Consider the following 20031-nt stretch of genomic DNA (forward strand, 5'->3'; position numbering starts at 1 on the left):
ACGATTCTGTAGTTGATTTCACTATTCAATTCGCTTTATTTATTAAAGGGAAAAATAGTTGCATAACTACCGCAGCTTTCCTTATACCATGGTATAAACAATGTTTATTTCAGTGCATAACTGGTGTGAATAGATATTATTTGCAAAAAGATTAAAATAGATTAATAAAGATTAGATGGAATTAATTCGTGAATCCCCTCACAACAAAAGTGTTTGGTGAATCAAAAAATGGTTTCAATATCATAATAGTATAGTCCAAGTAGGCAAGCAGTTTTGAACCTTTAACATAAGAAAGCTAAGCAATAACACTAGAATCAAAGCGGTTAGTTAAGGCAATTTTTAAAAATAATAAACTAGTAAACGTGTAAGCATACCACATTGCAGGAGGTTTGGGTTGATACCAGTGAGCTCCACTAGTGGTAAGAGTAGGTTTAGAAGGAGTGTTATTCATTAAAGAAGAGCTTGATGCGTTGGTGTTGTTCATAGATTCCATATTGCAGATTCGAAAAAAGGGTCAAAGTCGTCTTAGGATCAAAGAGCTAATACAAGTGGTTTGGTAAACAAATCAAGCTTGGATGGAGGATTCTATCAGAAAAGACCCTAATATATATGTTTTAGTATAAGTAACACTCAGATGGACCCCAACCGCCCTTTGTTTTCATTTTGATTCTCTTCCCATTCTTCTTATACAAAGCTTCCCATTGTTCAGTCAAGTTCAAAGGATGCTTTTCTATTATATTAAAAGGATGGTTGGATAATGTTACATGAGACCCCTTAAAAATAATGATGGCTTTGTTTATTGAATTTGTAAATTCGTACTCTCAATAAAATGATCCGGGCTTTAGCATCTGAAGAGAACAATGAAGAATTGACGAAAAAAAAAGAGCTAAACAATTGATTTTATGCAACTGGAATTGTCAAGAGATGAATCTTATCTTTCGTTGAACAACTTCAGGCGTAGCTCGAGTTTGAAAAGCAAGTACAAATGTGTTAAAAACTGTTCTTTTGTTTCCTAAAGTAAATTTCTCAAAATGCAAAGAAAGTAGGGATTGATTAAAACAAAACTATCATGTATTTTTTGTCGTATTCTCTTTATAAAATTCTATTCGCGAACTCTTTTCGTACTTATTATCCTAACGCGACGTAAATTGTTCAAACCTAGAATTCACAGAGAGCAAGCAAAATTAAGCCAGATTTGTATCCAAGGGTCGTGCTACTTCTTATTCGTAATTCATATTCTTCCAGCATGTCAAAAAAAAGAAACATTGCGAACAGCGTTAATAGTTTCGAGAGACGACTTTTTCAGCGACGGCATGCAATGCTTGTCGAGAAGGTGAATCAGGTATACATTGAAGGGCATCGTGAGCTTTAAGTATGTATTCTTTAGCCCATTTAACGGTGGCCTCTATGCCATCCGTACTTTCGACAAGTTCTCGTGCTTTTTTCACATCCGAGGGACAATTAAAGCGATTTATCACCATCGAACCCAGCTCGGGATACTGCTTCCAAGCAAATAATACAGGAGCGGTCGCAAGTCCCAAATTTAAGTCTGCATTCGCAGCTTTCCCTAAAGTTTCGTCTTTAGAGGTGTAGTCTAAAACATCGTCCATCAACTGAAATGCGGTACCTACGTAGCGACCATAATTGGCAGCAGCCTCAATGACAGTAGGAGAACACTGACCCAAGATGGCAGCAGATTGGCAACTTTTTGAGATAAGACTGGCTGTTTTTAGATAAGTTTTTTCAATGTAATAATCAAAATGAAAGGGTTGCAATTCTAAACTATTTGTATCAGCCGTATTTTTCAATTGAAGAAATTCACCGCGCACCAAGTCTGCAACGACCGTTGCGAACAACTCAGTGACTTTTGGGTTTCGTAGTCTAGCCATAGCCGTCGATGCTCTTCCAAGAATAAAATTTCCTGTCAGCACGGATTTTCGATTTCCGAAAGCTGTATTGCTGGAAGGATGTCCGCGACGGGAACTGGCATGGTCAATTACATCGTCATGCAACAAACTGGCCGTGTGGATCATCTCCGTGATCTGAGCTAATCGAAGCTGTGAAGGCAAAACTTGTCCGATAGGGACGTGATCTGGAGCATCGTCTTCCAAAAAGCTCGATCCAACGATAGACTGGTCAATTCCACTACATAGACTCGTTGCTTTCGACATTAGCAGCACCAAAGAAGGCCTCATCTGCTTTCCCTGGGCTATGGTATAATATCTTGAGCATTTCGAAAGCTCTTCACATCTAGAGGATAGCAATTCACGGATTCCCGGTGATACTTGCTTAAGTTCATTTTCAATGAGTCCGGCAAAATTGGCGGTTTTGTTTGCCGACCTAGAGAATACTCTACAGCCTTGTTTTCTCCAAGTCGACTTTAATGACTGTTTCAATATACCATTATGAAGCATTTCATTTCTTTTTGAAAGAGTGAGTGTGTTTTAACAGAGGAACATTTTACTTTCTGCACATTTGGAGCGAGCTTCCGAAAAACCTCGTTTAGATAACTTAACAATATAAGCGAGCTTTAAATAAGAAATACAGCCGTAGAACGTGTAGGTAGCATTGCTACTGCTAACATAAACGAAAACACTGGAAGATCCTAAAGCTCCACTTAGCAACTACTCTGTAGAGTCACGAAGCTGGGAGTATGGAAGCGAGTTCTGATCTGGATAGAATACTACCAATCGCTTCTAGAGCATTATTATGTGAAGGAAACAAAGATTGGACCTTGGCATATGTAAATTACTGTAAAGTGATAGAGGAAATGAAAAAATCTTCGGAAATGCGTACTCGCCAAGGTTTTGCGCCGTTGAAAGGAGCAGAAGAGTGTTCATGGAATGGACTTTATGACAACTGTGTCAACAAAGCTGGGAGACTACGGAAGTTAATTTTGGAAACTGAAATGGAAAGGCAAAATTTCCAAGTTACACCAAAAATAACACAAAAGAAGTCTTCGATTGACTATCAGATACCTATTCCAGGCCGTTCGCATACTCCCTTGCAGAATTCTATAAGTGGCCGGTTGATTTATAAGCAGCCAAGAGGTGTACAGTCGGAAACAAACCTTTCGGCAACTCCTCGTTCCTATGGATCAGCATATTCTCCTCCTTCTGCCTCTGCTGCGTCGGCGGCGACTTCTTCTTTTGGAGATTCCTCGTTCTTATCAAAGCGCTCGCCTGGATTTGGCAAAACAGAGGACCCTTTTGCTTCATTCAATTCATCGGCTACGAAGGTTTCCGATTCTGCTCGGGCAAATACTACAGGATCACCATTCTTTCTTTCAGGCTCACCAGATTCAGTGAATCAAACATACCCATTTACCTCAGCGAAGTCCCATCCTTTGCCCAAGCCTCCTCCTATACAACATACTGTCTCTTCGGTTTGCATACCACTTTCTAAAACCAACTCCTCCACTCCTGCTCAACCTTTAACTTCGCCACCACCACCTCCAAAGTCTACACCCTATAGCCCGGCAGCATATCCTGTATCTCCTTTTGATCGACAAACCTTTATGAACAACTCAAAGTCATACTCTTCTGATACCAATCCGTATATTACCAAGGGGGCTCCTAACGACGTCAACGACTTTACTCCTACTCCGCCCTCCTCAGGCGATATTAAATCTTCACCCACAACATCGCCAATCGATTCGAATGATCTTCCCTTCATAAAGCAAACTGCTCGACAGACTCAACATCCAACCGGCTCATCAGGTCCCACAACTCAATCTGATAATTCCCAAAACAATCAACTAAGCGATTTTGAATCTGCTATTATGAGCGAAATTGTAGCTAATCATGATCCAGTTTATTGGTCAGATATTGCTGGGCTGGAAGAAGCTAAAAACTCCTTAAAAGAAGCCGTTATTTACCCGTTTTTGCGACCGGAATTGTTTAGAGGTCTTCGCGAACCTGTACAAGGTATGCTGCTATTTGGACCTCCTGGAACTGGTAAGACTATGCTTGCTCGTGCTGTTGCTACGGAAGCCAAAGCGACTTTTTTTTCAATCTCGGCTTCATCTTTGACATCAAAATATGTACGTATATGATTTACACTTCTCTTTTCTTTGATCTTCTTACTAACAATATCTAGCTTGGTGATTCTGAAAAGCTTGTTCGGGCGCTATTTGAAGTCGCAAAACGTCAAACTTGTAGTGTCATTTTTGTGGATGAAATTGATTCAATTCTTTCTGCAAGAAATGATGCTGGTAATGAACACGAGAGTTCAAGAAGGTTGAAGACTGAATTTCTAATTCAGTGGTCTTCTCTTTCAAACGCGGCTCCTGAAAAAGCTACAGGAAACTCTCCTCGAGTGTTAGTCCTCGCTGCAACAAATCTTCCGTGGTGCATTGATGAGGCAGCACGTCGTCGTTTCGTGAAGCGAACTTACATTCCCTTACCCGAACCAGAGACACGCCACAAGCATCTTTCTCATTTGTTACACAATCAAGTACACGCTCTTACGAATGACGACTTGAATGAGCTTGTTGAATTAACTGAAGGTAAGTGATAGGATATAATGGTTATAGCTTGGTTTTTGCTAACTAAACTTAGGTTACTCTGGATCGGACATTACCGCATTGGCAAAAGATGCTGCAATGGGCCCTTTGCGAAACCTTGGTGAGGCTTTGTTAACAACTAGCGCCGAACAAATCCCTCCTATAGATCTTAATCACTTCAAAACTAGTTTGAAAACAATTAGACCTAGTGTTTCCTCGGAGGGTATCTACCGTTACGAAGAGTGGAACAACCAGTTTGGTTCACAGCGTTGAGACCAATTTTCACCGCCATTTGAGACAAAGATCTTCTACATTCATGTTTAAGGATTGCCCTTTCGATATAAGCTATTTATTTATCTTTTCAACATTAAATTTCCTTCTTTTTCTGTCGATCCTTGAGATGATTTATTTATCTGTATACGCTCAGTCACTGTCGCGTTTCTTCTGCATTCCGTAATATACCACTTTACATTTTGGGGCATCTGATGTTTAGCAGACAACATCTGTACTTATTTCGTTATTTCATTGATATCTCATATTTCTGATTTGAAAATAATTCTTTCAAAATTAACAACGCATATTACAGTTTTACCTCTTTATCTTGCATTCTTTTCATGCCTTACTTGTACCTACTAAATTACTTAATTCATTATTATTTTGGAATGTTGAACGGAGTATGATAGCCTAATAATTGTTATTTAACCTAATATGATTGTAAACTATTAATTTACTCTTGTTGGTTAATGATTTTGGTTGTAACTGACGTTATGCTGGACTCTTGTACTGTAACAATGCTTTATAACTTGATATTTATTTGAATTAAAGCACAATCAATTCAACTAGAATGGAATTCAGTCAACGAGCATCCTACTGTAATTATCTTGTTTGTTTTGTAAAGTACTCGAAGAAACTTCAGTAAACGGCTGTCACCAAGTGTTACTCATAGCAGGTCTATAGGGTCATTTGATGATTCTTCTACGTGGTAGACCAAATATCAACTAACAAAGCAGAGTTCAAGGAGAGAGGTTGCTTTTTATTGTTTTATCTTTATAAGCGTTCGTTTCTTGACCAAAAAATTGGGATCGTGATGGTTCCTAAGATCTTTCAGTCTAGTCGCCAGAAGGCATTTAAAAAGAGTGAAACCAGTGAATTACAAAAGGGATTAGTATCTCAATATGCTAGTGAACGAATTGATGCTGTCAAGAGGACAATAGCAGCTATGACAGTCGGTAAAGATGTGTCAAATTTATTTCCGGACGTGTTGAAGAATTTAGCAACCCGAGACGTAACCTTGAAGAAATTGGTGTATTTGTACTTGATAAATTATGCAAAGACGCATCCTGATTTATGTATTCTTGCCGTGAATACTTTCGTGAAAGACTCAGAAGAATATAACCCTACTGTTCGGGCTTTGGCAATTCGAACCATGGGTTGTATACGAGTAACCAAGATAATTGACTACTTAGCAGACCCTTTAAGGAAAGCTTTAAAAGATGACCATCCATATGTCCGTAAAACTGCTGCTGTATGCGTCGTGAAAATGTTCGAATTAGACTCTCAATATTGTTCTTCCAATGGTTTTATATCCCAGCTTCAGACATTAGTTACGGATCCTAATCCAGCTGTCGTCACCAATGCAGTCAGGTCTCTTGCAGAAATTCATGATTGTGAGCCCGAAAAGGGATATTTCAATTTGGTGTATACAATGACTGATAGGTTGATGGTAGCGTTGAGTGAATGTAATGAATGGGGAAGAATTACTATTCTTTCCGCACTTTCCCGATTCCGTACCACGGATGTTAAAGAAGCGGAATTTATTTGTGAACGTGTTATTCCTCAATTTCAACATGCCAACAGTGGTGTGGTGTTGGCTGCCGTAAAGGTAATTATGATTCATATTTCGTTATTTTCCGAGGATTTTAAAAACCTTTTATACAAGAAAATGGCACCTCCTCTCCTTACACTTTTATCCGCCGACCCAGAAATCCAGTATGTTGCATTGCGGAATATCAACTTAATCCTTCAAAAACAACCAAATGTTTTTGAAAAAGGCACGCGTGTATTTTTTTGCAAATATAATGATCCCCTTTATATCAAACTTGAAAAATTGAAAATTATCACAATGCTTGCGTGTGAGGAAAATATAAATGAGACACTTTCTGAACTTCGTACTTATGTCTCAGAAGTAGACTTAGAATTTGTCAAACAGACAATTAAAGCGTTGGGAGACGTTGCTCTTAAGGTTCCTAGCATTATTAATGACTGTATTGCTGTGTTTTTAGAGATTTTTGAGGTTAATATTAGCTACATGGTCCAAGAAGTTATGGTTGTTATGGAGACCATTTTACGGCAGTATCCTAAAAAGGTACAACTTTTAATTCCTTATCTTGAAAAAGTGCTAGAGGAACTTGGAGATCCTCGGGCTCGTGCCAGTATGGGTTGGATATTGGGTGAATTCTGCAACTCTATCCGCAACTCTACTCAGCTGCTATATGAAATGGTGTCTACTATCTCTCAGGAAGATTTACAGGTACAGCTTGCTTTGTTAACAGCCACTGTCAAGTTGAATCTTATCATGCGCAGCACTGAGTCTGAAGCACTTTTGAAAAAAATATCATCTTACGCCAAAAATGTATCTAGCAATCAAGACTTACGGGATCGAGCTTTCATGTATGAACGATTAATGACTTCCCAAAATGCAGATACGGCCGCTTCTATCGTTTGCTCGCAAAAGCCCACTGTCGAACATGATACCAAGTTACCCAAGTTACTTTTAGAGACTTTACTTTCAGAAATGACTACCCTTGCATCTGTTTATCATAAACTACCAGAGTCATTTATTGGTCAAGGAAAATTTGGAGCTGATGCGCTTCAACAACGTGCTGTTGAAGAGCTGAACGTTGATGAGGAAAACAATCAAACGGCTATTGAAAAGGGAGCAAATGTGGAGAATTTACTAGATCTTGATTTTGGAGGTCAAGATACTGCTACTCCTACTGAATCTACGGCATCTCCTTCTTTTTCTAATAATGCTTTGGATTTAATGATGTCTGTCGAGTCTTCCACACCGAGCAATCAACCTGCGGCGGGTCATTCACGATCTGCAACAGAAGACCTGCTTGGCTTATAAAAGTATTTATTAGAGGACTTGATCAAATAAGCATGTCTATACCGCATACCAAAATATCACATAGTAAATGAATTATTATTCTTATGCACTTAGAATTATTGTACTAGAAATCGGTAGTTTTATGAACTGCCAAATACGATGAATAAACAAATCGTATGCTTTTTTGACGCAGGATATTCTTGTGTTACTCAAAATTCATTTTGATTCTCATAAAGTACTCTTCGGAATTCAATTAAAGGTATTGCTTCATTAACTAAAGGTACTATTTATTTACAAATATTGTTGTAAATGACTATGTTGCTATTTTAACCTATAGCGTACTACTGTCTAATACATTAAGCTATATAACCTACTCTACGACTTCGCATTATTTGGCTACATTCAGTGAGGAAATTCACAAGACTTCCTTTTCTTCAAGGAAGGTGAAGGCTTTACATTCAATCATTAAAGACTCTTTTTACTGTGCTTGTATTTTGGGATTTACGCAAGATACCTAGTTAATACTTTGTGACTGATTGCGGTAAGGCCATTACACTTTCGAGAATTTATAAATCTTGGATAAACTTCTAAAAGGCCAAGAAATTGTTTTCGTGAGTAGTTTTTGAGATTTGGCCCTTTCTATAAATAAAGAGAATAATTTATCACTTCACCCATCCATTTGAATTTTATATTGGAACAGAATGAGTAGCGGAACATCAAGAGAAGAATTACAAAAGAAGCTTCACGAGAAGATTGATAAGTTTAGATCTCAAAGGAAGCTTCCAAAAGACACCGACCGAAAAGCATTGCTTCAGAGTCGCAAGGAAAAGGCTGAGCAAAGAGCGCAAGCGAAAAAGAAGGCAAAGGCAGCTGCTAGAGAAGCTGAATTGAAGAAAGGTGCTGAACGTAATGCAGCTTCTCAAGGTAAAGAATTAGAAAGCTTGGATCACGCATCTGACTCAGCCGACGGAAAGCCAGACATCACATATGGAACTCTTCTTCTCGGACAAGACAAATTTACCAATGGTGAACTAAAGAAGTCCGGTAAAAGAAAGGGCCCAACAGATGTTTACGGGGCCATGAAGCATTTGGAAGCGAAAAGGGCGCGGATCGAGAAGTACGATGAAGAGAAAAAGAAAAAGATTGAAGAAAGTGATACCTGGCATCGGGTTTTACTTCAAGCGGAGGGGAAAAAGTTACAGGACAACGAGAAACTCTTGAAGAAAACCATGAAGCGGAAGGAAAAGGAAAAGAAAAAATCATCGATGGCCTGGCTAGAGCGTAACAAGGCTGTTCATCAGACGATGGCCCTGAGACAGAAGAAACGTGAAGAGAATCTTCAAAAACGTCGAGATAGTAAGAAGTCTAATAAGAAGTCTGCTAAGAAGTCAGACAAAAAACCAGACAAGAAGTCGGATAAAAAGACGAGAAAGTCAAAGCCTTCTAAAGGAAAGTAAAATCAATAGATAACATACGGGTACCTGGGAGAATTTAGGATTGGATTACGGTTTTAATGAGATGTTTTTCTACATACTTACTGTAAGAGCATATACATGGTACGGGTTTCATGGACGAGATTAAAACAGTATTCATTAGGTTGCTAGTAAAGTAAATCGCCCGAAAAGTAATAAAGAAAACTATATATGGAGTCTTTAGGAAATCAGTAGTATAATACAATGCAGATATTTATTGCGATAGTCATCCCACAATGCTTCTTAACACATAGGAAGCCTTAATTGGTACCAGAAGAAGTCTCTGTATCAGGCTGCCCTGATGTTGGAAGCTTATTTACTGGATTATCATTTGGATTTGTAACGGATGTTGATTCTACATCGGCCGTAATTGCAGTGGATTCTTGATGCAACGGTGCAGTTGGGGAAATAGTAACGCTGTTTAGGGTCGAACCTTTCACTTCTTCTTTTTCGGATTTTTTCGTCGATTTTGGACCCGTAGAAGTTCTCCTAGACGTCTTTTCCCTTGGTTTTGATTTTGTCTCTTTGGTGGGCGTCTTTTGTTCCTTCAAAGACTTTTGGGTTTCTTTTTTGGTTTCTTTGTTCGTAGCACTTTTGTTTGCTGTAACATCTTTTTTAGACCCTGAAGTGGAGGATTGTTTTGAAGCTCGTTCATGCATGGATATGGTTTGTAAAGGTTGTTCATCATCATTAGAATCTTCCTCTACTTTCTCAGTGAGTTTTTCACTCGTAGCTGGTTGATCGTTCGTAGAAGATTGAGGAGTAGTTGGAGTCGGATTGGCTGCGGCATTGGAAAGGGTGTTTGCTAACTTCTTTTTGCGTTTGGTTTTTTTAGATCGTTCAATCTTTACTTTATCGCCTTCAGCCACCAATGGTCCGCTGAAAACGAAAAAGCCATCCTTGCTAGCAGCGGCCATTTCTTCAATATATAATTCTGTATCATCAATGAACGGGTCATTTCGATCGTAGTATTCATCTGCATATCTTCTCTTTCTTCGTTTTTTGGTCGGCTCTGCTCCAGCTTCTCCATTAGGACCTCCTTGTTGTTGTTCATTCTCTCCTTCTGATTCTGCAGAATCAGAAACCTCGGTTTTCTTTACGTTTCGATTGATGGAAGGTCCATAGGCCTTCTCGACTTCTTCGGCGAAATTTATATGGACGTTTTCTTTTCCTTGTAAAGGAATCTCTAAACACAGAACGCGTTGATCGTCGAACGGAAGCATTATTTTTTATACTGAAAGTAAACAGAATCTAGAATTGTAGATACCAACCAGAATACTGGAGACGGATTTGGATCTGAAGTCTATGGGATTAAAAGACCTCCTTAAAATACAAGGAACAAGCCAAAATCAATGAATTATGTTTCTAAAACACAAATTAAATCTCAATGGCACTAATTTTATCGAGCAATCTTGTTTTCGCGTAGAACGTAAGCATTTACTTTTGGAAGTGTACAAATTTCCAAGTACAAGAAAACTATAAATCACTATAGCTTTTTCTCTATATCAAATGCATCAAGCCTAATACAGGTTTGTCTGTCTGAGTATCTTCATAGAAGTGGTAACTCGTACAACTTTGAAACTTTCATATCTGCTTGAAGGTGACAATGGAAGCTTGGTAGAAATCGTAACAACGTATGTTAGAATTCATTTTCCCATGTTTAGGAGACGAAACAGTTCACCCAAACCTACATACGGTATTCCAAAGTTTCTGCATTAATAAACATATTATTGGATTTTGTTACATTTAAGTATAGTTCTAAAGAAGATATAAAGGTACGTAGCAGCATAGAGACATGGTAAGGAATTGGCAAAGAATTTGAACAATTTAGCAGTATGTCTCCAAGTAAGTTATGACCGGAATGGGATAATCCAATCTCCTCATTATTGAACTGCAAAGCCGTAAAAGAAACGGATTGAATTAACTGAAATAATAATATTGTTAAATTGACAAAAATTTTGACTGCAAAAAAAATTGCTCCTGGTGAGGCTCGAACTCACGACCTTCCCCTTTCAGAATATGAGAGGGACGCTACCACCGACTGAGCTACAGAAGCTTTGTTGAGATCTCAAGACTATTAAAGGTTTTAAAGGTCTTATATAATTTCTAAGTTAAGTTAGTTTGTAAGTAGAAAAGTCAATCTTTTGTCTTAGACGTTGAAGTACACGGAAAGAGCACTCATAGATGTACAGTTTAGTTGTAAGAATAACTTGTGTCTCCATTATAGTATAGGTAAATTTGATTTTGTAAAATCGCGCTGGCATTTCTCTTGTATAGCGCTTACTCTTTTCAGAGCAGGGCCTATAAAGTAGTCTAACCCTTCTTTTAGAAAAAGAAATAAAAAATACTTCTCTTATATGCGTTTATCCAATTTACAATTTTAAATAAGGAGTTGAAGTATGACATATGCTTATAATAGTAATTTAGTAATGTTTAATATACTATGATTTATAAAATTATTGTACTTCGCATATGCTTATAAAAGTGTAATGTGCTTATTGAGATTAAGCTCTCGAATGCGCACGTAGATATAGCTAGTGCCAAACACAGTTTGGTGAATAAAAAGATCATAGACATCAGAATTGTCATTAAGAGATACTAAACCAAGTTGTTTCCACATTCAATGATACATGGATAGACGAGGGTGGAGGCCTTCGGCGCCGGTAGTTATATTACTATTACTATTCATATTTTTTGCTCCGGTACGTCGTATTCCTTCTCGTAATGGAGATTCTACTGAGAAAAGTCTTGAAGCCGAAAGGAATTGGCTTTCAAAGATTCAAAATTCGACGTTTCTAGAGGCTCCTGAACAAGTGCAACAGTCAATGGCATTTCCTGAACAAGTGCTGTCAGAGAGAAACGAACTTTACAAATCATCAGCTGGTCCTGGCGCCAGTCATTTGAACCATACGTCGGTTGTGATAGGCAACTGGAAGAAACTCTCCTACGATTCTTTTGGTAATGTTTCTCCGAATGTAACATGGCATAAAACATTGCAAAGCATCCTGAATTCCGGAAAAGGTCAATTTTCAGCCAATCTTTACGAATTTCCTGCAGCAGATTCCAACGACTTCTCGTTCGTTATGAATATGGAAAATCTGAATGGAACTTCAGTTTACCAGCTAGCCTTTTATGGTGATCGTCTGGACAAGATAAATGCATTGCTTGGTGCTACAGAGGTTTCTCCAGAATTTCCGGGCGTGGACAGTATTCCCTGGCTTTTTCATGAGCCCTCGGATAAGAAGGATTTACCTTTTGATGGACAAGAGTATTTTGACGCCTTAAAAAATAAGTCTCTTGGAAGAATTGACGATAGAATTAACCAAATTTCACGTGGAGGTTGGTCTCCATTATTATACGAAGAGGAAAGTGTTTCTTGTCGAGCCTATTTTTATGGATTTAACAAGAACACAGGGTTAAGCAAAGAAACTCTTGCGGCCATAGAAAATGAATATTACCATCCCCAAGGTGTATCGATGTTGAAAATGCCCGACGTGTTATTTTCTGGTCTTATCTATTCTCCAGATTGTAACGTTGCTTTCACATTTTCTAATTACAAAGGACCTCGTAACTTTGTATTTGATGCCGGTTTGGTAAGATTTTCTTCTTTCTATATCATTGTCATCTTTTGTCAAATATTTTTGTTATTAAGGCAGATGCGGATAAATTCACCTTCTTATGTTCAACGCCTTTCATTCATTACTATTGCTATCCAAGCTTGTCTTGACGCTTTTATTGCCATCTTCTTTTTAAGCATAAACGCTGTTATTGAAAGAGGTTACTTACCTTTTGTTTCCATTGCTTTTCTTTCACTCATTCCTTCGGCGATGTTTACTATGCGATATTTGGCTCTAATTTTGCGTGTTCAAAACTCAAATTCTCCTCCTCCGCCACCGCCTCCCCAAACCCAGAATAATGAAGCTGCAAATACTGACGGAAGCGAAGGTGGTAATAACAATACAACTAATGCGCAGGATGCGCTGCCTCAAGCAGCTGGTTTGACTCAAAATGAACGTGATCAACGAGATTGGTCATCTGTTTGTCTTCGGTTTTATTTTGTGATTCTGGTTGTGTGTATTGCATCCTTGTATTCCGCTGTTTGGCCTGTCACATACAGATTTTACTTCATTTCTACTCTTTTGTTTGCTTCTTATTCTTTTTGGGTTCCACAAATTATTCAAAACGTAAAGCAAGGTACCTCGCGCAGCTTTTCTTGGGTGTATATTCTTGGACTCAGTTTATCCCGTATGTATTTGCCAACATTTATTTTTCTTTTTTCCGAAACCACCTTAAAGTTTACTCCTAAATATTCGCACGCCTTAGCTTTGGCTTTCTGGATGTCTTTACAGGTTTTAATTTTATTTGCGCAGGATACTCTAGGGCCCAGGTTTTTCCTACCGAAAAAGGTAAGTCTCTCTTTATGTGCCTTCAACTAACTCATGCTTCTAGTTATTTCCTTCTAGCTCTACTTACGATTATCATCCTATCATCCAAGCTGGTGATTTGGAAGCATTTATGCAGGATGCAAATGTATGTCCTATTTGCATACAACCTATAGAACTCGTTTCTAGTGGCTCCACTTTGAATCCAGCTTCACGAATAGTAAGAAGGAACTACATGCTGACACCATGTCATCATCTGTTTCATAGACAGTGTTTGTTACAGTGGATGGAAAGTAGAAGTATATGTCCTGTTTGCCGATGTCATTTGCCGCCTGTTTGAAATATTGTTTATGAATCATATTTAAAGGATTTACTATTGAATGTTCGATTGTGTTAGTTTTACGAGAAATTATTAGTAAAAATACATAACAATAAAGAAAACCCTGCACTCCTGATTAGACTACCTATTAATGAATGATATTCATGATGCAATTCATTTTAATGTTCCTTATATCGTGTAAAATATACTAGTTATGCCAACTGAAAATCTCACAACTAATTGCTTTCAGATGAAAGCCATGTTGATAGAATACGCCCTCCATCGATTCCTAAATACTGAAGCTTTTCGTTAGTGAAACCAAGATTCCTCAAAAGTCGGGTGTTTAAACCTCCAGAGAAATGCGAAGCGGATCTTCCCTTAGAGGATAATACCAGGTTGAATGCATTCAAGCGTAAGCGATCAAACCTTGCCATCGCACGAACGTAAGGTGCAACTTCGGTGATCAATATATCATTCGTACGATCTATACTATTTGGGGGAAAGAAAAATGATGAGTGGGAATCGGAAAGGGAAAAGAAAGAAAGAGCGTTATATACATCATCTGGATCAGTCCTGATAAAGTTAGTAACCTTTTCATGTTAATTTTATCATACTTGTAAGATATCTTTGAAGCTAAAACACTCAAATAAAGGGGAACTCTTTTCAAAGGAGTTGGTAATATTGTAATTATAGGTGAGTCTTTATATTCATACAAACCAAGCAAAAAATTAAGCATTGGATACTTTAATTGAACTTCGTGTAACTCCGGTGATGTGTTAGATTTAAAAGGATCTGTAACGATGGGGAATCCCATCAAGTAATCAGAGTAGTTCAACTTTACCCTGTCACGGGTATCTTGATCAATGTCATTAAATGAAGCGCTGTCATACAATAAGTCATATGTCTCATAAATAGAGCTCTGATTAGAGAAACAAGCATCTATGTGTGATAAAGAATCCGCGTATTCATACGACTTGTCTAGTTGGTCCAGAAAGGACTTGGAGTTATGAAGATTATGTGGACGAGGAGGTTTCCTCCAATTGACTGAGTTTGGAAGAAATAAAATTCCTAGATCACCGTTCTGCTCATCACAGTAAGTTTGAAGAAGACTTTCTCTAGATTGTATTCTATCATTGAATATACCAATACCGTCATTAAATGCAGACACTGAAGCTTCTACAGTAGGTAAATCTTGAGTACTATTAACATCCCCACTTTTTAAAGGATCCATTGTTTCGGTAAGGCACCAGAAATTTAGTTGCATCAGCATACACCGTAAGTCAGACCCTAACTTCTGAATTAGAGATTCTACTACACTTCTTGAAACAATAGCTCTTTCGGAAAAAAGCACAGAAGAAAGGTAGTCTGCTAGGGCAGCTAAAGGCAACTGCTGAAATTCAACAATATGATCTTCTTGTAAAAACGATGATGGAAGAAAGTCAGTTTGATTGCAAGTCATAGCAACCGGTCTTTTGGATTTTTCGATGAGTGCAGTAACAGCTTGCCAAAAACCGCGGTCTTCTTGGAAAATTATATCCACTTCTTCTAAAAGGATAAGTGTATTACTTGATTCTCTTTCTTTTGATCTCCCTACGACATGACTTTGAGTAAGCTCCCCAATCCTTTCCAAAAGCTCTCGTCCAGAGCGGCGCATTCCAGGGTGAATTTCCACAATCTGAAAATTCAATTCGTGACAAATGCCATAGATGGAAGCTGTCTTACCAATTCCGTTAGGGCCAGCAACTACCATCCAATTAGGACACTGCGAAACACTTAATTTTACCTTTTTGCGGGAAGCGGAAGTAGAGTTTTCTTCGTCATCGGTTATTATATCTGGTTCAAATTCACTTTCTGATAAGGAATCGTTTGAAGACTTCTCTGAGGTTCGAGATTGAGAGGTTGAAGAACGAGAAACAGTAGTGGACTTCTCACTGGTATGAGCAGGGGCGGTCGGTTCAGAAAGCTTGCACGAGCGTAACCAATCCTCTATTTTTGTAATGCAATCCAATGAAGCGCATGAATCCAATGACTTTTTAGGAGTATATTTAATGGTCCATAAAGAATTCCTTGAGCTGTTCTTCAAATTTAGTAACTTCTTCGAATTGATGTCGGAAACAACCTTCTCTACGCAAGGAAGGGGCGTGAATCCCAGAGACTCTGAAGCAAAACAGTGAAGTTTCTCCATCGTTGTCTGAATTTTCTCTAGCTTTGGCGTTTCAATGACTGAAGAGTCAATCTCTTTTAAGGAATGAGACAAAATATCTGAGTAAGAGGGCAGAGTGAATGAAGCAGAGTTATCGCTTGGATGTAATTTCTTTGAGAACGGCAATTTCGTATCATTTTCATGCACAGGAGGAAAAAAGTCGCTTTGATTTTCTGGACTCGGCCACAGAGGATCTTTAAGTTTTATCACTTTACCGGACTCGAGGTAGCTTTTCAAAAATTTAGTTTCATCTTCCACATCATCTGTTTGCTTTCGCTTTGAAGAAGCAGTAAAAAAAGGATGATAGGTGACATTATTAGTAGAATTCGCTGCTGAGTTTGTTGAAAATGATAAAGAGCGTGTAGGCTGTGCTAAGTTTGATGAGGACGACCTATCCAAATCCGACTCTCCATCCTTAGTATTTTTAGTTAATAATTCTTCATCAACTAAAATCTTTTCACCATTAGAAAGCATCCGAGTCTCCATATTCGAGCTGGATTGTAATATTTCCTGAATTCTATGTCCAAGTTCTGTAGAGATTTTCAATTTCACAAGCAGACAAGATTCATCGGTCGTGGAATCAAAGGATTCCTCTTCATCAATGAAAGACGAATCTTTATCCAAGAAGCGTCTCATGTAATTTTGTTCTTTGTGCAATGACTTTGCTCGACGGGGTCTTCGAGCACCCAATGAATTTGAACGGGTCAGTTCTTTTTCGTTTGGAGAAGTAGTTTGCGGCATTGTTTGACGGCGCACGACCGCGTGTTTCTCCTCAGTTGGGGAGACATGCTGAGCATCAGGATTCGTGTCTTTTTGTGAATTTGCAGACAAATAGCCTACAATTTGCATAAGGATATAACTATTACCGCATAAGTACAATCCAAATAGTTGCGAAAATATCCTTGCCGTTGGAACAATGTGAGTTTCAGAGGAATCCTCAATGTTGGAAGAAGGTATCTGTCCCACAACGATTACGGTATAAGGGAAACGAACAATGAGCAAAGTACAACATAATTAGAAGTTAAATTAATATTTATTTTACATTCCATTCTTAAGGGTTTTTGAGGTTTGATCAAATGCTTTCAACAGCAATTCTTTTCGAGAGACCGTGAGTTGGTCGACAGACTTACTCATACTGATACTCTTTTATCCTATAACGACAAAAAACTCAACCGATTAACGAAGGTTCTCAATAATCATGTTGGAGCTAGGTTCCTAAATGATTTGTTCTCCCCATTAACTATAGTGGTCCTCAGGAGTAAAGCCGATCAATTTACTTTTTCCTTTTGTAACATCGCATTTATTCTATAGCTGTTTCTCAAATACCCGATGGCCTGCTTGTATGTTTGACAAAGTGTTGTTTATATAATATAGGTGTATGCAAAATTGCTATCGAGAGCCTTTTTCTAAAAGTGAAATAGGTATCGAATTCTCCAACGTATTGAAGGATTGCGAAGATAAAATACTACAAGAAGAGCTCTGGTCTCAGTTCTGAATGACTTTGAAATATCCGGCAAAGTCGTAATTATTGCCAGAGTACTGTGATGAATTATAGAACAAGGTACTTGAAGTTTTTGGAATGATTCTATAATACTGAAGAAGGAGTTACATTCAAAGAAAGATCTTGGTGATGAGGAAAAGAAAATCTGCATGACTTGTCTTCAATGGTTAGTCGGCACACAAAAAGCTTCATGTTCTAATTGTGGTAAAGTTTCTACCTATGTCCCCTTTATGGGATCTTCCCATTTCTAGGATCCTCTGTAAGTAATTGATCATCCTTCAAAATACTCGTTTCGTGGTGAATGGGTATACGACCAAATACTTGTTAGAAAGTAGAGTTTAAAAAAAATTCTGTTTCTGTTTCCTATGAACTACTCTATCACTTCCCTTATACCTTTATATCTGCGACCAAAAGTTCTATTTGCACGGTGAACAAAAACATTTATTCAGAAATGGGGTTTCCAAATGGAGATATGATTTATCTTTTTATTACTCTTCCACAGGTCTCTAACTTTTCTGGTAAACAGTTTAATTACCATACCCTTAAAACAGATTTTGCATTTGTTTACAATATAGTGATTTCGTGCAAAGCTCACTATTTGTTGGAGAGTAAGTGCTAAATGTGAACTCACCGAACAAAACCAAAGAAGGGAGTAAACAAAATAGGCATGGAAGAATATATTCCATTTGACGAGATCGTGCTACAGTATGATCCAAATAATGCAGGAAAAGTAAGGTTGATATGATCTATAATTAGGTTCTTACATTTGTAGGTTTCAATTCGCAGTTTTTTAGAAATTGTTGATGATATCGAGGCTTTACGCCAACCATCATCGTATCCTTTATTAGATTCTGAGCAAAGACAATCTGCAGAGGACTTTATTAAAGACAATGAAGGAATTGTGGTATCGACGATTGAAATAAAGAACTTGTTCTATGAATTAACAAGCCAAGACCCAGATCGGATACCTATTAGTAAGACCATTCTAAGAAATAGAGCAAGGAGTCGATCCCATAGTGGCCCGAATCCATATTCGAAACTTTCAGAGAGGAGACGGCTCAAGGATAATGACTTGAGCTTTCAGACACCACAAAAGCCAGCTCCAATGAGCCAATCAACCCCTTTTACAGAAATAACAAATGCAAAAGATATAAAAAATAACATATACGGGACGAGGCGACGAAATGGGAATCACGACGAGACCCTTGCTCAACTATACGAACGTGTTCAATCCCAATCTGATCAGTTACGGGCTAAGGAGATTGAGAAGCAAGATTTAAAAGAACAAAATCAGAAATTGTCTGAAGAATTGGCAGAGTCGGAGGAAGCATGTAAATCATGCTACACACAAGCTAAAACCTGGGAAAAAAAGTTTCGTGAAACCCTCAAAGAATCTAAAGAATTTTCACAACAATTGGAAAGCATACATCAGGAATATGAAATACAAACGGCCCACATTACTAGACTTGAACAAATTATTGAGGCTGTTGAGAATGAGCGAATGACGGTATGTTTTACATTTATTTCTAAAGAATAAAATTTCATTCTAACTTAAATAGGAATCCGACCATTTGCAGAAGACTTTGGACTCCAAAGCGAATCTTGCTTTATTAGAAAGGAACCAACAGCTTGAATATCAATTGAAGATATTAAGGGAAGAATATAGTCAATTAAAGACTCGAAACCCCTCTTCTAATATTTCCATACCTCCTCCTCTTACGGTGAGCCCTATTTGTTATCCATTTCGTATACCCTCTTTACCTGTTTCTAAAAAAATGCAGGCCGATCCTCAACTCACAGCTAGTCTTTCTCTCTTGGCTTCTGAGTTGGATAGCCAAAAGCAGTTGTTGCAAAAGTTTAATAGAATTAAAGAGAATCCTTCTGGGGTTTCTGAAGCATGGAGTAATATGCGGCGACGTGTAACAAAGAACGTTACTGATCATCGGTTTTTACAGTTTGCACTTGGGTCTCTGCTTATCTTTTTCTTTTTTCATCTTGTATATTTTTTCTTCTTCCGAGTCGGTACCATTTTACAATGGCCTTTTGTGTATTGGCTTCCTTCGTTAGCTCCTGACACTCAGTGGTCTCCCACATAAGTCGCTCTTTTTTTGTATATTTATAATTTCGTCTTTTCCTCGTTTACTTAATTCCTACTAACCTAGTTTGTTAAGCTCTGCGAAGTCTCTATTTATAAAGGTCACGTTCAATCGTGGCTTTTGGTTACTGTGTATATAGGGCTACTTCTACTTTATTTTTCATACGTTATATTAAAAGTTTTGGTACATATTTTATTTCCATAGTTTGCAAAGTGTTTACTTGGGTGATAGAGGCAACAAAATATTCAGAACCCATTCTAATAACGATCGTTCTTACTTAACCTTTGAAAGAAATTTATTCCTATATATGTTCTATGTTAATTAGAACATTAGATACCAAGCTATTTGAGAATGAAGCCAAAAAAATCAAGTTAAAACATTGTTTGCCTAGGTATTTCGTTAAAGCTCACAAATTAGATATTATGATACAACTCAGTATTTAAAG

At 37.9% G+C, this 20031-nt stretch overlaps 9 protein-coding genes and 1 non-coding gene across 10 annotated transcripts; 5 read left to right on the forward strand and 5 right to left on the reverse strand.

Moving 5' to 3' along the window:
• Positions 1-149: 149 nt before the first annotated feature.
• On the reverse strand, positions 150-643 carry SOCG_04438 (uncharacterized protein). Its single transcript, XM_013162184.1, has 2 exons — positions 375-643; positions 150-308 (listed from the first exon to the last, which is right to left on the reverse strand). Exons 1-2 carry the CDS (start codon positions 491-493, stop codon positions 296-298), a joined length of 132 nt encoding a protein of 43 aa, XP_013017638.1. The 5' UTR covers positions 494-643; the 3' UTR covers positions 150-295.
• SOCG_04439 (decaprenyl diphosphate synthase subunit Dps1) lies at positions 578-2507 on the reverse strand. Its single transcript, XM_013162185.1, has one exon. The coding sequence runs from the start codon at positions 2412-2414 to the stop codon at positions 1278-1280; it is 1137 nt and encodes a 378-aa protein (XP_013017639.1). The 5' UTR covers positions 2415-2507; the 3' UTR covers positions 578-1277.
• Positions 2508-2585: 78 nt separating this feature from the next.
• On the forward strand, positions 2586-5234 carry SOCG_04440 (uncharacterized protein). The gene is made up of 3 exons (XM_013162186.1): positions 2586-4042; positions 4099-4507; positions 4560-5234. The coding sequence occupies exons 1-3, from the start codon at positions 2654-2656 to the stop codon at positions 4775-4777; spliced, it is 2016 nt and encodes a 671-aa protein (XP_013017640.1). The 5' UTR covers positions 2586-2653; the 3' UTR covers positions 4778-5234.
• A 227-nt stretch (positions 5235-5461) lies between these two features.
• Positions 5462-7828, forward strand: SOCG_04441 (AP-1 adaptor complex subunit beta subunit Apl2). The gene has a single exon (XM_013162187.1). The coding sequence runs from the start codon at positions 5592-5594 to the stop codon at positions 7632-7634; it is 2043 nt and encodes a 680-aa protein (XP_013017641.1). The 5' UTR covers positions 5462-5591; the 3' UTR covers positions 7635-7828.
• Positions 7829-8003: 175 nt separating this feature from the next.
• SOCG_04442 (ribosome biogenesis protein Rrp14-C) lies at positions 8004-9146 on the forward strand. The gene has a single exon (XM_013162188.1). It carries the CDS (start codon positions 8315-8317, stop codon positions 9068-9070), a length of 756 nt encoding a protein of 251 aa, XP_013017642.1. The 5' UTR covers positions 8004-8314; the 3' UTR covers positions 9071-9146.
• A 26-nt stretch (positions 9147-9172) lies between these two features.
• On the reverse strand, positions 9173-10690 carry SOCG_04443 (histone promoter control protein Hpc2). Its single transcript, XM_013162189.1, has one exon. It carries the CDS (start codon positions 10306-10308, stop codon positions 9346-9348), a length of 963 nt encoding a protein of 320 aa, XP_013017643.1. The 5' UTR covers positions 10309-10690; the 3' UTR covers positions 9173-9345.
• Positions 10691-11060: 370 nt separating this feature from the next.
• On the reverse strand, positions 11061-11141 carry SOCG_16221. The gene has a single exon. It is a non-coding gene; the product is annotated as a tRNA-Met (tRNA).
• A 467-nt stretch (positions 11142-11608) lies between these two features.
• Positions 11609-13975, forward strand: SOCG_04444 (ubiquitin-protein ligase E3). Its single transcript, XM_013162190.1, has 2 exons — positions 11609-13491; positions 13535-13975. The coding sequence occupies exons 1-2, from the start codon at positions 11716-11718 to the stop codon at positions 13805-13807; spliced, it is 2049 nt and encodes a 682-aa protein (XP_013017644.1). The 5' UTR covers positions 11609-11715; the 3' UTR covers positions 13808-13975.
• Positions 13873-17012, reverse strand: SOCG_04445 (DNA replication factor C complex subunit Elg1). Its single transcript, XM_013162191.1, has 2 exons — positions 14401-17012; positions 13873-14359 (listed from the first exon to the last, which is right to left on the reverse strand). Exons 1-2 carry the CDS (start codon positions 16836-16838, stop codon positions 14023-14025), a joined length of 2775 nt encoding a protein of 924 aa, XP_013017645.1. The 5' UTR covers positions 16839-17012; the 3' UTR covers positions 13873-14022.
• On the forward strand, positions 16969-19877 carry SOCG_04446 (spindle pole body protein Kms2). The gene is made up of 3 exons (XM_013162192.1): positions 16969-18220; positions 18263-18997; positions 19050-19877. The coding sequence occupies exons 1-3, from the start codon at positions 18158-18160 to the stop codon at positions 19584-19586; spliced, it is 1335 nt and encodes a 444-aa protein (XP_013017646.1). The 5' UTR covers positions 16969-18157; the 3' UTR covers positions 19587-19877.
• Positions 19878-20031: the final 154 nt, after the last annotated feature.

The sequence above is a fragment of the Schizosaccharomyces octosporus genome, assembly GCF_000150505.1.
Source record: "Schizosaccharomyces octosporus yFS286 unplaced genomic scaffold supercont6.1, whole genome shotgun sequence".
In the NCBI taxonomy this organism is placed as follows: domain Eukaryota; kingdom Fungi; phylum Ascomycota; class Schizosaccharomycetes; order Schizosaccharomycetales; family Schizosaccharomycetaceae; genus Schizosaccharomyces; species Schizosaccharomyces octosporus.